General features: G+C 42.5%; 1 protein-coding gene across 1 annotated transcript in view; it reads left to right on the forward strand.

The window, feature by feature from the left end:
* The window catches only part of col5a2a (collagen, type V, alpha 2a), a 64953-nt gene that overhangs the window by 26390 nt on the left and 20842 nt on the right, over window positions 1–17721 (forward strand). The window contains exons 2-13 of the mRNA XM_055230581.1: window positions 8016–8261; window positions 9655–9674; window positions 9751–9783; window positions 9864–9896; window positions 12078–12131; window positions 14408–14500; window positions 14909–14980; window positions 15068–15112; window positions 15569–15622; window positions 15750–15803; window positions 16308–16361; window positions 16441–16494. Of these exons, the coding sequence (XP_055086556.1) occupies window positions 8016–8261; window positions 9655–9674; window positions 9751–9783; window positions 9864–9896; window positions 12078–12131; window positions 14408–14500; window positions 14909–14980; window positions 15068–15112; window positions 15569–15622; window positions 15750–15803; window positions 16308–16361; window positions 16441–16494 (812 nt within the window). The remainder of the gene's footprint in view (window positions 1–8015; window positions 8262–9654; window positions 9675–9750; window positions 9784–9863; window positions 9897–12077; window positions 12132–14407; window positions 14501–14908; window positions 14981–15067; window positions 15113–15568; window positions 15623–15749; window positions 15804–16307; window positions 16362–16440; window positions 16495–17721) is intronic.

A 17721-nucleotide genomic window follows, 5' to 3' on the forward strand; every position in this document is an offset into this window, starting at 1 on the left:
CTCATATGAAGAAATTCCCTGTTCTAGTGTCGATACTTAGGAATAGACTCGATACTCGATACTTGATACTCGATACCACAGTGAAAATAAAAATAAAACTGATTGTGTAAAATGTTTAAACACAAAGAGGAAGAAGGAGCCACACACACTCGAGCCGCCATTTTGAAACATCTGCCTCCGTCTGGAACAGGAGGAATTTAAACAAAAGATAAAGACTGACGTCCAAGAAGAGGAGGAGGAGAGAGGGAGAGGGGGGGAGGGAGAGGAGAGGGGGAGAGGTGGAGGAGGGAGAGAGGGAGAGGTGGAGGAGAGAGGGAGGGGGAGAGGGAGAGAGGGAGGGAGGGGGAGGAGAGAGGGAGAGGAGAGAGGGAGAGGGGGAGGAGGAGGAGAGAGGGAGAGAGAGGGGGAGAGGGAGGGAGGGAGGGAGAGGAGGAGAAGAAAGAGGGAGGGAGGGAGAGGAGAGGGGGAGGGAGAGGGGGGAGAGGAGAGAGGGGGGAGAGGAGAGAGGGGGAGGAGAGAGGGAGAGGGGGGGAGGAGGAGAGGAGGAGGAGAGAGAGAGGGGGAGGACACAGGAGTAAATACCTCCTCTTTAAAGTCATTTTCCAGTGAAAGTGAAAATCACAGACTGTGGCGTCATAAAGTCATAAAGTCAACTTAAACATAAACACAACAAGGAGCAGACTATGACCTGGAACAGACCGGGACAGACTATGACCTGGAACAGACCGGGAACAGGCTATGACCTGGAACAGACCGGAACAGACTATGACCTGGAGCAGACCGGGAGGAGACTATGACCTGGAGCAGACCGGGAGCAGACTATGACCTGGAGCAGACCGGGAGCAGACTATGACCTGGAGCAGACCGGGAGCAGACTATGACCTGGAGCAGACCGGGAGCAGACTATGACCTGGAGCAGACCGGGAGCAGACTATGACCTGGAGCAGACCGGGAGCAGACTATGACCTGGAGCAGACCGGGAGCAGACTATGACCTGGAGCAGACCGGGAGCAGACTATGACCTGGAGCAGACCGGGAGCAGACTATGACCTGGAACAGACCGGGAGCAGACTATGACCTGGAGCAGACCGGGAGGAGACTATGACCTGGAACAGACCGGGAGCAGACTATGACCTGGAGCAGACCGGGAGGAGACTATGACCTGGAGCAGACCGGGAGGAGACTATGACCTGGAACAGACCGGGACTGAACCAGGACTGATCTATTGCTGTAGTTTGAGGATTATTAGACACATTTAAGTTAAAATGTTTGTTATTTGAGCCAAATGTACAGTTTGACATGAGACTCGTGTGTGTTTGTGAGTTTAGAGTTTTGTGCGTTTGTTGAGTCTGACGTGGCTCATTCTTGTAGACCTGCTCCTACACGACTCCGCACAAAGACGCAGGGACCTCTTTATAAACTCACATTCTCCTGTCAGCGCTGAACAAGCAGGACACGCCCAGGACACACAGACCATTAAAGCTCCACTGTGGAACTTTACAAGACCTGCTCCCACACGACGAGACCAGGTTAAATACACAGAATGTACATCTTTAAAGTGCCAGGATCACACTGTTCACTGGATTTGTGTTTTGTTTCATTAACACGTTTAACACATAAAACAGTGAAAACGCTCTGTTCCACCTCGTGATGTCATCGTGTGGTGATACAGGAAGTGCCCCGTACACCTCTATATAAGTCCATACACCTTCACTAGAAGAACTAAACCAGGACTAAACCAGGACTAAACCAGGACTAAACAAGGACTAAACCAGGACTAAACAAGGACTAAACCAGGTCTAAACCAGGACTAAACCAGGACTAAACCAGGACTAAATCAGGACTAAACCAGGACTAAACCAGGACTAAACCAGGACTAAACTAGGACTAAACCAGGACTAAACCAGGACTGAACCAGAACTAAACAAGGACTGAACCAGAACTAAACCAGAACTAAACCAGGACTAAACCAGGACTAAACCAGGACTAAACCAGGACTAAACAAGGACTAAACCAGGTCTAAACCAGGACTAAACCAGGACTAAACCAGGACTAAATCAGGACTAAACCAGGACTAAACCAGGACTAAACCAGGACTAAACTAGGACTAAACCAGGACTAAACCAGGACTGAACCAGAACTAAACAAGGACTGAACCAGAACTAAACCAGAACTAAACCAGGACTAAACCAGGACTAAACCAGGACTAAACAAGGACTAAACTAGGACTAAACCAGAACTAAACCAGGATTAAACCAGGACTAAACTAGACCAGAAACTAAAGGTAAAAGGAGCTGTTAACTTGAAAACTACCACTTGATGACATCACAAGGTGGAACGTCGCGTTTTGATCTTTGTAGATGTCAGACTGATAATAAAGTGCGACTCAAACATGTGTGAATGAAACAAAACACAACTCCAGGTCTGTTTCTGAGGAAACAGCTTTAGGACACGACTTAAAGCTCATAAGAGTCACATTAAAGCTTCACTGTGTAACTTTCCTCACACTGGACCTGCTCCTACTCGACTCTAGACAAAGGGGCAGCTTTAAAAACATTTACATTCCTCTGTCAGCGTCTGTGATGAATCTACAGCTGCCTGCGCCTCGCGGTACATTAAAGCTGCTCTGAGGAACTTTCCTCTTAGTGCTTCTCCTGAAATGTTCCAGTGTGGCATTATCTGTTTTACCTCATTATTACAGCTGTTTTTACTGTTGAAAATCACCTTGAAACACATGGATTTTTACTGTGAACGAGGACGTTTCTCCACAGATCCGACCTGTAACTTGAACGAGGTCAATGCCATACTGTGGATTTTTAAAAGCAAAACAGTGACATCACCATGGAAACCCTTTGAGCAGTTTTGAGACCCGCCTCTTCTCCCTGGTATTTAACACAAGCCCCGCCTCTTCTCCCTGGTATTTAACACTAGCCCCGCCTCTTCTCCCTGGTATTTAACACAAGCCCCGCCTCTTCTCCCTGGTATTTAACACTAGCCCCGCCTCTTCTCCCTGGTATTTAACACAAGCCCCGCCTCTTCTCCCTGGTATTTAACACAAGCCCCGCCTCTTCTCCCTGGTATTTAACACTAGCCCCGCCTCTTCTCCCTGGTATTTAACACAAGCCCCGCCTCTTCTCCCTGGTATTTAACACTAGCCCCGCCTCTTCTCCCTGGTATTTAACACTAGCCCCGCCTCTTCTCCCTGGTATTTAACACAAGCCCCGCCTCTTCTCCCTGGTATTTAACACTAGCCCCGCCTCTTCTCCCTGGTATTTAACACTCTGCAGGATATACATGTGTTTTATTGTTTTTTTCCTGTATCGTGTGAGCTGTATGTTTTTTTTTGGTTTTTTTGTTTTTTAAATTTGAAGTTGTTTTAATATTCGATAAAAAAACAGCCTGATTTGATTCTTACTCGAGTAAACGTCGTGTCTCTTCGTCTCTCTCTGAGTCTAAAGTGACGTTTTATGTAACAAAATGAAATAATCTGAACTTTTGTGTTTCTTTTGGCTCCTTCAGATTTGATTTAGTTTGGATCATTTTTATTTCTGAAAATACTTTTACTTGAATTGTACTTTTTACCCGAATACTTTGATACTTTGAATCATTTCTTGCACCACTACTTTGTACTTCTACTTGAGTAATACTATGTTGAAGTAAAAGTACTCGTACTCGTGTACCTGTCTCTTCTGCTGTGCTGCTCTCAGTTGTTGGTGCAGTAGTGGCTCAGTGTGTAGAACCTCACAACGACAGGGTCCCCGGTTTGAGTCCTGTGTGTGAACAAACCAGGACTAAACCAGGACTAAACCAGGACTAAACCAGGACTAAACCAGGACTGAACCGGGACTAAACCAGGACTAAACCAGGACTAAACCGGGACTAAACCGGGACTAAACCGGGACTAAACCAGGACTAAACCAGGACTAAACCAGGACTAAACCAGGACTGAACCAGGACTGAACCAGGACTAAACCAGGACTAAACCAGGACTAAACCAGGACTAAACCAAGACTAAACCAAGACTAAACAAGGACTAAACAAGGACTGAACCAGGACTGAACCAGGACTAAAGATTAAGAAAACTTACCTGCGTGAACTAGACTAGACCAGGACTAGACCAGGACTAGACCAGGACTAGACCCAGACCTGTGTTAGTCCCAGGTCCTGTTCTCCTCGTGGTCCTGTGGAGCCGGGTCAGAGGAGCCGACTCTTTTCTGTTCAGATGTTTGAATAAGAAACAGGATCAGTCTGGACGTGTCAGAGCAGAAGTGAGTTTGAAAGAGACAAAACAAACGAGAAAGAGACAAACGAGAAAGAGACAAACGAGAAAGAGACAAACCAGAAAGAGACAAACGAGAAAGAGACAAATGAGAAAGAGACATTTTAACCCCAGAAACAAACCTGAGACGTGTTCTGTTTCATTCATGTTTCAGTGATGTTTAGTATCACCTCATGATGTCACTAAGTGATTTATGTTCAGCTCTGACCTCGTGTTTTAGTTTAAGACAAAACACCTGGAGTTTCACACAAACCTGCAACTGTAGACCAGGACTAAACCAGGACTAAACCAGGACTAAACCAGGACTAAACCAGGACTAAACCAGGACTGAACCAGGACTAAACCAGGACTAAACCAGGACTGAACCAGGTCTAAACCAGGACTAAACCAGGACCAAACCAGGACTAAACCAGCACTGAACCAGGACTAGACCAGGACTGAACCAGGACTGAACCAGGACTGAACCAGGACTAAACCAGGACTGAACCAGGACTAAACCAGGACCAAACCAGGACTAAACCAGGACTAAACCTCTTCCCTCTGTATCTGCTGTAATGATTAGACGAGTTCGGTCTGAATGTTTCTGTGACTAAAACTTTCCATGGACCATAAGTCTGCTGCTCTCCTCCTCCACCCCTCTCCTCCTCTTCTGTTCTCTCTCTTCCCCCTCCTCTGTCTCTCTTTATTCGTCTCTCTCTTTTCTTTACGCCTGTTCTGTGTCTTGTTCCGCCCCTTTTCCATATCTCGTTTTCCCTGGCTCTCCATCTTTACCCTTTCTCCTTCTATTGTCTCTCTCCGTCTCCCTCCCCTTATCATCCCTCCTTTATCCCTTATATTCTCTCCCTCTTTTTATTTCCAACCTACTTCCCTCTCTTAGTTTATCTTCTCTCTTATCTTTTTTCTTACTTCCTCACCTCTCTCTCACTCTTTTTTATTTCAATCCTTCCTGCCTCCATTCGGTCTTTCTCTCCTCATCACCCCTCTCTCTCTTCTCTCCCTCGCTCTCCTCCCTCTCCCCCTCTCCTCCCCCTCCTCCCTCTCTTTCTTTTGCTTTAGGAAAATCTATAAAGTGTCCAGGTCTCAAACATCTGCCAGACGCATCAGACTCATGTTTTTGTTCGGAAAAATGTGAGAGTTTAAAAGAAAGAAAAGTCCTGGTTTAGTCCTGGTTTAGTCCTGGTTTAGTCCTGGTTCAGTCCTGGTTTAGTCCTGGTTTAGTCCTGGTTCAGTCCTGGTTTAGTCCTGGTTTAGACCTGGTTCAGTCCTGGTTTAGTCCTGGTTCAGTCCTGGTTCAGTCCTGGTTCAGTCCTGGTTTAGTCCTGGTTTAGTCCTGGTTCAGTCCTGGTTTAGTCCTGGTTTAGTCCTGGTTTAGTCCTGGTTTAGTCCTGGTTTAGTCCTGGTTTAGTCCTGGTTCAGTCCTGGTTTAGTCCTGGTTTAGTCCTGGTTCAGTCCTGGTTTAGTCCTGGTTTAGTCCTGGTTCAGTCCTGGTTCAGTCCTGGTTTAGTCCTGGTTTAGTCCTGGTTTAGTCCTGGTTTAGTCCTGGTTTAGTCAGTGCACATACTCAAACTGTCCAGTAGGTGTCAGTATCTCGCTCCTTCAGGAGGATCAGCTCCATTAAACGTGAGAAGAAGCTGGAGTGACTGAGGAGTTTCATGAAGGAGATGGTTTGGAAAAGGGCCGTAGACTTCCATGCGTCCTCACTGTGAGCGAGCTTGCATCTCCACAAACCTGACTTGTATTCAGCTCGTTTCCATGGAAATGTTGTTCTTTTGGCTCTAATATTCTACAGAATGACATAAACGTGTCTGTCTCCATGGTGAGTGTTTTTAAGGATGGTTTTAACTTTCTGTTTCCATGGAATCCTGCAGGAAACTTGTGCTGCTTCAAGAAAGTTACGGACTGTGTCTTTAATGTTTTGAAATATGTATAAAGAAATCACACTGGTGTTTGGACACTAAATTTGAACAAACATCGTGATAAAGTGACATTTTTACAGTTTAAACTCAGCTGCTTGTCGTCATGGAGATGTTATTGCTTTGCCTGGAATGTCCCGCAGTACACACACTGTAAACAACACACACCATAAACAACACACACACCGTAAACAACACACACACTGTAAACAACACACACCATAAACAACACACACACCGTAAACAACACACACCATAAACAACACACACACCGTAAACAACACACACACTGTAAACAACACACACCATAAACAACACACACACCGTAAACAACACACACACTGTAAACAACACACACACACCGTAAACAACACACACCATAAACAACACACACACCGTAAACAACACACAAACTGTAAACAACACACACTGTAAACAACACACACTGTAAACAACACACACTGTAAACAACACACACTGTAAACAACACACACACACTGTAAACAACACACACTGTAAACAACACACAAACTGTAAACAACACACACACTGTAAACAACACACACTGTAAACAACACACACTGTAAACAACACACACTGTAAACAACACACACACTGTAAACAACACACACTGTAAACAACACACACTGTAAACAACACACACACTGTAAACAACACACACTGTAAACAACACACACACTGTAAACAACACACACACTGTAAACAACACACACTGTAAACAACACACACTGTAAACAACACACACACTGTAAACAACACACACTGTAAACAACCATGTAAACGACGCACAAAGTCACTGTATTTAACATAAAAACACTGGATTCATATAAATGTGAATGTCACAGATCAATCGTGGACATTTAAAGTGCAGTGTGTGCGCCCTCTGCTGTACAGGAGGCCTTATGTCAATGAGCTTTAGTCAAATGTCCCTGTAAGAAGCTTTTTATGTATGTGTTCGGTGACGGTCAGAGGTGGCAGCCACATGTGTGTCAGTCTGCCCCAGGACGGCTCTGGTAAAAGCACAGAACTGAGACTGAGAGGAGATAAAAGAGTTTGGAGTTTAAGCGTCGTGACGAGTGAACGCAGCGACAAAGGGACAGATTCTGCAAACGTCAGTCGAGTTTTTCACTGTTTCCTGATGATCTCACTCGTGTTTGTTTTGTTTCATGTTTGAGTTTTCCTGTGTCATTTTGCATTTACACTTTGAGTTTCCAGTAAACATCTGTTCTTTTCTCGTCCTTTCGTCCACGCTCTGCTCCGTTTTCACTGAGAGTATTTAAATAACACTGCAGGATTCAAAAAACACATGATAAAAACACTTTTCCTTCGTGCTTCCTCTTTTATTCCCACGATTATTCCCACTGTAGAGTCTCACTGAAGCATCAAAACTATGAATGACACACGTGGAATGGAGCAAACACAAATAAACTCAAATACTTTTATATTTTAGATGTTTTTTTAACGACATTTTCCTTTCGTTTTGATCACCGCTTTGCACTTTTGGCACTTCTTGACCCTTGACCTCACCACAGTCAAGCTCATTAAGACGCACTGTTTTTAGAAGTTATTCCACTTTTTTTCTTCGTTACATAATTCCATACATCTCGAATCATAAATCTGGCGTTTTTCACGTTTATCTAAAATGTTAAAAGTCGTAAAACATAAAGAAACAAACATTAAAAAAGAGGGAATGTCCAAAAATGTCCAAACTTTCGCTGCTCGTGTGCGTTTTTATTCAGACCTGACCGTCCCATAAAGCGCCTCTTCCTCACTGTCTTCTTCTCCTTCTGTTGTCGTTCCAGGTGAGGATAAAACGTGCGTTGCCGACGGGCAGGAGTACACGAACCGGGACATCTGGAAGCCGGAGCCGTGTCGGATCTGCGTGTGCGATAACGGACAGGTCCTGTGCGACGAGATCCAGTGCGACGAGGTGGTCGGCTGCGAAAGGACCGTAGTGCCCCCGGGAGAGTGCTGCCCCGTGTGCCAAGACTCTGGAAGTACAGGAGGAGGAGGAGGAGGAGGAGGAGGAGGAGGGGGAGGAGACTTCGGTGAGTACGAACGCCGTCGCTGCACGTAAGCCAAATGCAGGCCCGGGGGCGAAGTCTGGCCCGCAGTGTGATTATATCCGGTCCGTGTGATCATATTAAATGAGCTGGACCGCTGCTGTATGGCACCTGCAGCACTAATACTACAAATCCCACAATGCTTTGCAGTTGAAAAAGGTGAGAGCTCCTCCTTTTTCTGTTGAGACTCATTAGCGACAAAGCTACAAGTCGCCGCAGCCAAATTAATTATTGCAGAGAGAAATGTTTTGTTTTTTTTAATAAGAAATGAACACGACTGATGTGTCTTTTATTTCAAATTTAATGTTTAAGTAAATCTAAAGTTTGTTTCCGTATGAAAAGGTTAAACGTTACACATCAGGTGCAGTAAATTTTTTAAATAAATGTTGAGTTTTTCCTGTGAATTTGTCTGATTTTAATTTTGGCCCAGTGTGAGTTTGAGTTTGACACTTTTGTCTTAGAAGATTGTTAGATTTAGATTTAAAATTGAATAAACTTGACCTCTCTGCTCCTGAAATCCAGTTGTTTTAAACCCAAAGTCGTCTCTGATCTGATTGGTCCTAAACTCCAGCCCCTGCAGAACAGTCCTGACTCGGTGCTAGTGCAGCCTCTGCAGCTCAGAGAGTCAAATGTGGAGCTTCTTTCACATGAGGCCCGTCCATAAACTGAGACAGAGACACTGTGTCTCTGCAGGACACGGTTGTGGACACAGGCTCAGACTGTGGCTCCTGTTTTAAGCTGTTCTTTTAAAATGCATGACCTTTTTTTTCTAATTCTGATTTGGTTTGACTTGGTTTTGGTGGGATAGAACCTGTGTTAAATAGTGTCATTTCATTTCAATTCATTTCTATTCTGTTCTATTCTATTATTATTTTTTATTATTTTCATATTTTTTAAATTTATTATTTATTTTTTAATTTATTATTTTTATTTATATTTTATCAATTAATTTATTTTTTATTTATTTTTATAATTTAATTATTGTATTTTTTATTAATTTTTTTTTTTTATTTCAAGCACATGTATCCAGTTCACTTAAAGCACATTTCATAAATTTGTTCTTATTTAAGCTCAAAAAAGAGTGAGAAGAAGAAACATTATTAAATCCAGCCCTGTTTCATAAGGGCATAAATTAAATGCTTTGTTTTAAGCTTCCTGTTTCCATTCCCAAATCCTTTTATTATAGTTTACATCAGCTCAGTGGCAGGAAAAGAGAAAGGTACTTTTACAATGACTCTGTAGTTTCCCCAAATACTTTTTAACTCCTGAATGATTTCTTGAACCTTTGTACGTAGTTGAGTAATATTATTTTGCAGTAACAGTACTTTAACTTCACTGCGTCACTCTTAATGATGTTTGTTTGTTTGTTTTGTTGCAGGTGGAGGAAAAATCTACAGGGTACGACTCACATTTATGACAAACATGCTCAAATAAAAGTACTTTTCTGTGTAAAACGTGTTGTTTTTTGTCACAGGGTCAGAAGGGGGAGCCTGGAGAAGTCCCTCTGGTAAAAACCACGTCACGTTCAGTTTATGTTCAGTTATTTTATCAAATGGACGTTTCAAAAACTCTAAAATGTGTTCACAGGTGACAGGGATCAGAGGACGACCGGGGCCGATGGTGAGAATATAATTTACACATTTTACCATTTTACCGACTTCCACGTTAGAAAACTGCGGTGTTGTCGTAAACGTCATCACAACAAAGCGACGTGTGGTGGTCGGCGCCCCCTATGGACAGATGCACGTCGCACTAGAGCGGAAGATTTTTAAAAATTTGTACCAAAATGACGACGCGACGCTGCCGAAGAAAATAAAACTGGAGAAGGAAGAGCGGACATCGCAGTGGGCGTGGCACAGTGGGCGTGGCACAGTGGGCGTGTGGCAGTGGACTAGAACATGGATCGAAGTTGAAAAATCCATTTTGCAGAATAAGTCAAAATGGACTCACTGAGAGCAGACTTCCCTCTCACTTTCTCTCTCTCTCTCTCTCATCATCCTCTCCCTCTCTTACCATCTCTTCCCATCTCTTTCTGTCTCCCCTCTGTCTTTTCTTCCTCCTCTCCCTCTCTTCCTCTTTCGTCTTTCTTTCCTCCTCTCTCTCTTACAATCTCTCCCTGTCTTTCTTCTCTCTTCCTCCTCTCACTTTCTCTCCCACTCTCGTCCCCTTCTCCTCTCCTCTCTCTCTCTCTCGCTTGTCTTTCTATCTCCCCTCTCTCTTCCCCCTCCCACTTTCTCTCTCTCTCTTCCTCCTCCTCCCACTTTCTTTCTCTCTCTTCCTCCTCCCACTTTCTCTCTCTCTCTTCCTCCTCCCACTTTCTCTCTCTCTCTTCCTCTTTCGTCCTTCTTGTCCTCACTTTCTCTCCCTCTCTTGTCTTCCTCTCCTCTCTCTTTCTGTCTCCCCTCCCTCTCTCTCTTCCTCCTCTCATTTTCTCTCCCTCTCTCATCCTCAACTCCGAAAGTCTCAATTAGAAGAAATGACAAAACGACAAAAAATAAATAAATAAATAAATAATAAAATACAATAACACCAAACCATATGTAACTTTTCTGTCTTGGTGCAGATGTTCTTGCTTTTCTCAGAATGTTCCGCAGTGTGGCATGAAACGTATCCATCACCGTGGAGACAGGTTAATGCCACCAGGCCAAGTTATAGGTCAGCTCTTTGGAGAGGCAAGCCGCTCTCGGTATAAGACTGTCTGTGTAAGATTGTTTTAATACAACTGTAACTGAATAAATGCAACACAGAGGAGGTTAATGCCACACTATGGAACATCTCCATGGAGACCAGCAGGTAGAGGCAAAATGACCACATGAAACGTAACATCTGACAGCACTTTTTACATTTATGTGACGCCTTTCTTATTTACTTTATTTCATTTTATGGGTTTATTTTAAAGGGCGAACACTTTAGTCTCATAAAACAAGAAACTTTATGATGTCATCTGTCGCCGGGCGGATTACAAACTGTTAAAACACTTATTCAGTTCAAATAAAACATCTTCACGGAAAAACTGCTCTTCCATGATGTTTCTTGCTTATTGATACCTCCCTCCTCTTCCTCTTCTTCCTCTCACTTTATCTCCCTCTCTCATCCTCCTCTTCTCTCTCTCTCTCTCTCTCTCTCACTATTTCTTCCTGTTTCTCTCTGTCTACCCTCTCTCTCTCCCCTCCTCTCTCTCCTCTTTCTCCTCGTCCTCTCTTTCTCTCTGTCTCTCACTATTTCTCCCTGTTGTCTCTCTCTGTCTACCCTCTCTCCTCCCCCTCCTCCTCTCTCTCTCTCTCACTATTTCTCCCTATTGTCTCTCTCCTCCTCCTCTCTCTCCTCCTCCTCTTTCTCCTCCTCCTCTCTCTCTCTCTCTCTCACTATTTCTCCCTATTGTCTCTCTCTGTCTACCCTCTCTCTCTCCTCCTCCTCTACCACCTCCTCTCTCTCTCTCTCTCACTATTTCTCCCTATTGTCTCTCTCCTCCTCCTCTCTCTCCTCCTCCTCTTTCTCTCTCTCACTATTTCTCCCTATTGTCTCTCTCTGTCTACCCTCTCTCTCTCCTCCTCCTCTACCACCTCCTCTCTCTCTCACTATTTCTCCCTATTGTCTCTCTCTGTCTACCCTCTCTCTCTCCTCCTCTCACTTTTTCTCCCTCTCTCATCCTCTCTCTCTGTCTGTCTCCTATCTCTCTCTTCCTCCTCTTGTTTGTCTCCTCCCTCATCTCTCCATCCTCTTGACTATTGTCGTCATTATTATTATTATTATTTTTTTATTAAACTTTGATTTTAAACTCTTTTTTTTTAATGTTTCCAGGGACCTCCAGGATCTCCAGGACCCCGAGGACAGCGCGGGAACAAAGGCCGACCGGTACGACCCGTTTGACCTTTAAACTCTAACAACCTAAACTCCGCCCACAATGACACGGAGGGGCGGAGCCTGGTTTATAAGGAGCAGTGTGATTGTTCTAACAGGTTTCCGCTCTCCAAACTCCGCCTCCTGCAGCCACGTGTTTGTGATCAGACTCCCCTGGCTCTAAAACAGTCCTGTGTGATGTCATGTAGTACTTGAAGGCAGCACACACTCATTTTTAAAGGTTTTTTGGACCAGAAAGCTGCTTTTTTTGACGTCGTTATCCAGCTCAGAAGTGTAGACAAAGCGTTTAAAACAGTGTATATACAGTTTAGTAGCAAAAAAGTTGATTTAGTTTAGTTTTTAGTTTCACTTTAAGAAGTAATAACTAAAAGAAGAACTTATTTAATCTGTTTTTCCTTTTAGCGCACGTCCAGCTCTCTCCGCCGTGTGATCTGTCAGGACTTATTGATTATAGCGTGACTCTGTAAAAAACCCTCAGAGACAGAATCGGGTCAGAAGTGAAGCTCGCTCTGATAAACTGAACCGTGTCACGAACCCAATAGATTTATGAATAATGACCTTTAACCTTAATGACTGTGAGGGCGGTTGGAGATCCTTGTTGTAGCTGTTTCAAAGCGTCGCTGTGTCCTGAAGGTGGTGCGTGAGCGTCGGTGGTGGTGCGACGGGCGGGTGGTGCAGATTATGAGCCTCATTTCGATTCGATGTGTTTTTGTAAAGTCTGTTACGACCCAGCGCGTGTCGGGTCAGTAACAGAAAACAAGATGGAAAAATGGTGAATTAAAGAATACCGTATTTTCTGGAGTATAAGTCGCACTTTTTTTCATAGCGACTTATACTCAGATGCAATTTATATGTGAAATATATATGTTTTCTTCATTATTATGCATTTTTTTTGGCTGGTGCGACTTATACTCCGGAGCGACTTATACTCCGGAGCGACTTATACTCCGGAGCGACTTATACTCCAGAGCGACTTATACTCCGGAGCGACTTATACTCCGGAGCGACTTATACTCCGGAGCGACTTATACTCCGGAGCGACTTATACTCCGGAGCGACTTATACTCCAGAGCGACTTATACTCCAGAGCGACTTATACTCCTGTACGACTTATACTCCGGAGCGACTTATACTCCGGAGCGACTTATACTCCGGAGCGACTTATACTCCGGAGCGACTTATACTCCAGAACGACTTATACTCCAGAACGACTTATACTCCAGAGCGACTTATATTCCAGCGCGACTTATACTCCAGAGCGATTTATACTCCGGTGCGACTTATACTCCGGAACGACTTATACTCCGGAACGACTTATACTCCGGAGCGACTTATACTCCGGAACGACTTATACTCCAGAGCGACTTATACTCCAGAGCGACTTATACTTCAGAGCGACTTATACTCCAGAGCGACTTATACTCCGGAAAATACGGTAATTTAATGAACAGGAATGTAAAAGGTAAACTAAACAAAACTGATCTAAAATATTCCAACAAAATGGAACGTGCAGGGTTTAAACAAAAGAAAAGATAAAGATTAACACATTTTATAAATACAGAGCAAAATTTTGGCAAACAAACTCAGACTCCGTGCTGAAAGTCGAGTGTCCGGAATCTTCTTAAATGGGGGGCGGCGGCCAATCACAGGCGAGAGCTCACACAGACGGGATTTCATGGGGGGAAAGGGACAGATTCAGCGACATAAACGAAACCACAACACCCGCCGCCTCTTAGGACCACGGTTAGCAGGTTTTAAGCGACCCAACCCGGACAGGAGCTCATGAAAAACCAACCAAAACCCCGGAAACATACGGCACAGCTGGATTTTCCACTGTAACCATAAAAGTCGAGCTCCTCTGGTGACACAAACCCGTCTCCACAGAGCGAGGATGGCTTTGAAAATGAAGATTTGTCACTGAAATTCAAGACTTTCAATGGGATTATTTTGAAATCAATGCATTTTTACGTGGAAAATACCTCTGGCTGAACCCGTGGACTATATTTTTCACCGGCTCTTAAAAAGTCGTCTAATTCCGCTGGAAAACTGCAAACCTGGCAACCCTGCTCAGGAGTTAACAGAAAATCAACAGTGAAACACGAGAAATATCGGTCAATAACAGATAAATTAATCGATATTCATAGAAAACCAGCAAATAGAAGTGTCCGAGAGCGCCCCCTAAAGTAAATAAATGATGAGCTTGACTTGATGTGCTCACGATTTTCTTACTAAACTCTGTAATAATCCTCGTGTTTTGTGTTTTTGTTCAGGGTCTGCGAGGCCCCGCTGGTTACGATGGAGAGCCAGGTGTCCCAGGAAACCCAGGAGAGGCGGGACCCCCAGGACACCCCACCCACCAGGGGGTAAGGAGGACGTCCGCTAAAGCATCACTGGGGTTATTTGTGGGGTTTTTGCACCTTTTGTGTCGCATTTTACGTCAAAACTCTGCAGCGTTTGACGATTTAAGCAGAATTTTGTTGTTTTTTTATGATCGTGACAGTTAAATCTTGAATATGTCGATCTCTGAATCTCGTTTATATGATACGTTTCAGTGTTTTGTTTGTCTAAGCTGAAACGCAAACTCCTATTGGTCAGGTTCTAAGTGATTGACACGTGGTTTGACCAATCACAGTGAAGCGTGAAGTCAACAACAACAGCTGATTTTAGTTACTTCTTAAAGCCAGTTTGAAGTTACAAAGAAGAATATTTTGGTGTTTTTTTCTTCTCTTTTTATCATTTCAAACGTTGTTAACGCTGATGATTTCGTTCAGGGTTTGGGAGCTCATATGGCCTCAGGATTTGACTCGAAAACCGGACCTCAGGGAATGCTCAGCGGATCCAGAGTGAGTATTTTATTCATCGTTAAACTCGTGTTCGGTTTGTAGTTTGTAGCTTCACACTGAAACTCTTCTTCTTCATTTGTGTTTCAGGGAGAATCCGGAACCAGAGGACCTCCAGGACCAAACGGCTCGCCTGTAAGTCTGTGATAAAAGTTATTTCTCAAAGCACCAGATCTCGTGCGACGGAGCCTTCGCCATCGCTGCCCCTGCCTGAGACCCCGCCCCCATTATTATTATTATTATTATTATTATTATTATTATTATTATTATTATTATTCATTTTAATGTTATTATTTTTATTTTTTAAATTATTATTATTATTTATTTTACTGTTGTTATTATTATTATTATTTTATTTTTTTTAATTTTAATTTTATTTTTTTATTATTATAAGTAGTAGTAGTAGTAGTAGTAGTAGTAGTAGTAGTAGTAGTAGTAGTAGTAGTATTACTGCCCTAACTTTACTCTAAAATATGTAATTTTCACATTTAAGATACAAAAATCTGAACTTTATCTGAACTTTTTCACATTTTTGTCCATTCTATAAAATTCTATCCATACTTTTTTCTTAAATCCTGTTTTGTGTTGTAGGGTCAGTCTGGACCTCAGGGACCTCCTGGAGATGTGGGTGACCCTGGACACATGGTGAGACCTTGTACTTTTATATATTTCTTTCTTGCTTCTTTTTAAATAAATAAATAAACATAGTTTTTTATATTAATTGTAAAACGTACAGTTTGAATATAACTGTGACGTCCTGTGTTTGTAACAGGGGCCGTCTGGTCAGAGAGGACCCGAGGGACCACCCGGAAAACCTGGTGAAGATGTGAGTCACAGCTGTTACTTTATTTTTACAATTCACTTTTAATTCATTTATATGACCAAGATTATTTGACTTTTTTATTATCTGTAAATGAGGCTTTAGAGAGAAAAATGAACTCGAAACTAGATAGAATTGGTTATTATTATTATTATCATTTTAATTATTATTATTATTATTATTATTATCATCATCATTATTATCATTATTATTATTATTATTATTTTATTATTTTATATCAATTAAAATGATCAAGATTTATTTCCTTGTTAAATTATTGGATGTGTTAATTTTTAAAAAGACAAATGGACTTTTTGGAGCTTTGTTCCGTGTTATAATATTAAAAAAAACCCACAGAAGTAAAATACCTCCTGTTTAAATGTTCCTTTGTCTTTAATAAAAGCTCAGAAGAAGAATTAAAAAAGTAAATAAACAAACATTTTAAAGAGCTTGATTACACTTGTTCACATAAATGTTTGTCCTTTTTTTCTTTTTTCCGTGTGATTTCAGGGAGAGGCAGGAAAAGCAGGAAACTCCGGAGACAGAGGCTTCCCCGGATCACCTGTGAGGGCGGACATCTTGTTTCACATTTGGTTTGTACAAGTGACATAAACATTGACGTAAAATGGCTCAATGTTTTTAGGGATCCCGAGGTTTCCCTGGGACACCCGGACCTCCTGGACTCAAAGGACACAGGGTGAGGACAAAGACATTTTACAACTGTCAGTTTATGGACGAAGAAATGTATTTATGATAAACCACTTATTTTCTTAATCTTTCTTATTAAATTATCACTGAGTGTGTGTTTTCTGGTTATGAGTCTAGACTCTTATATAAATGGACAGAGCTAACCTGCTAGCATAGATGTATATATAAACAGGCAGAGCTAACCTGCTAGCATAGATGTATATATAAACAGACAGAGCTAACCTGCTAGCATAGATGTATATATAAACAGGCAGAGCTAACCTGCTAGCATAGATGTATATATAAACAGGCAGAGCTAACCTGCTAGCATAGATGTATATATAAACAGTCAGAGCTAACCTGCTAGCATAGATGTATATATAAACAGGCAGAGCTAACCTGCTAGCATAGATGTATATATAAACAGGCAGAGCTAACCTGCTAGCATAGATGTATATATAAACAGACAGAGCTAACCTGCTAGCATAGATGTATATATAAACAGGCAGAGCTAACCTGCTAGCATAGATGTATATATAAACAGGCAGAGCTAACCTGCTAGCATAGATGTATATATAAACAGGCAGAGCTAACCTGCTAGCATAGATGTATATATAAACAGACAGAGCTAACCTGCTAGCATAGATGTATATATAAACAGGCAGAGCTAACCTGCTAGCATAGATGTATATATAAACAGGCAGAGCTAACCTGCTAGCATAGATGTATATATAAACAGGCAGAGCTAACCTGCTAGCATAGATGTATATATAAACAGGCAGAGCTAACCTGCTAGCATAGATGTATATATAAACAGGCAGAGCTAACCTGCTAGCATAGATGTATATATAAACAGGCAGAGCTAACCTGCTAGCATAGATGTATATATAAACAGACAGAGCTAACCTGCTAGCATAGATGTATATATAAACAGGCAGAGCTAACCTGCTAGCATAGATGTATATATAAACAGGCAGAGCTAACCTGCTAGCATAGATGTATATATAAACAGACAGAGCTAACCTGCTAGCATAGATGTATATATAAACAGGCAGAGCTAACCTGCTAGCATAGATGTATATATAAACAGGCAGAGCTAACCTGCTAGCATAGATGTATATATAAACAGACAGAGCTAACCTGCTAGCATAGATGTATATATAAACAGGCAGAGCTAACCTGCTAGCATAGATGTATATATAAACAGGCAGAGCTAACCTGCTAGCATAGATGTATA

Source organism: Periophthalmus magnuspinnatus, chromosome 21 (assembly GCF_009829125.3).
Source record: "Periophthalmus magnuspinnatus isolate fPerMag1 chromosome 21, fPerMag1.2.pri, whole genome shotgun sequence".
In the NCBI taxonomy this organism is placed as follows: Eukaryota; Metazoa; Chordata; class Actinopteri; order Gobiiformes; family Gobiidae; genus Periophthalmus; species Periophthalmus magnuspinnatus.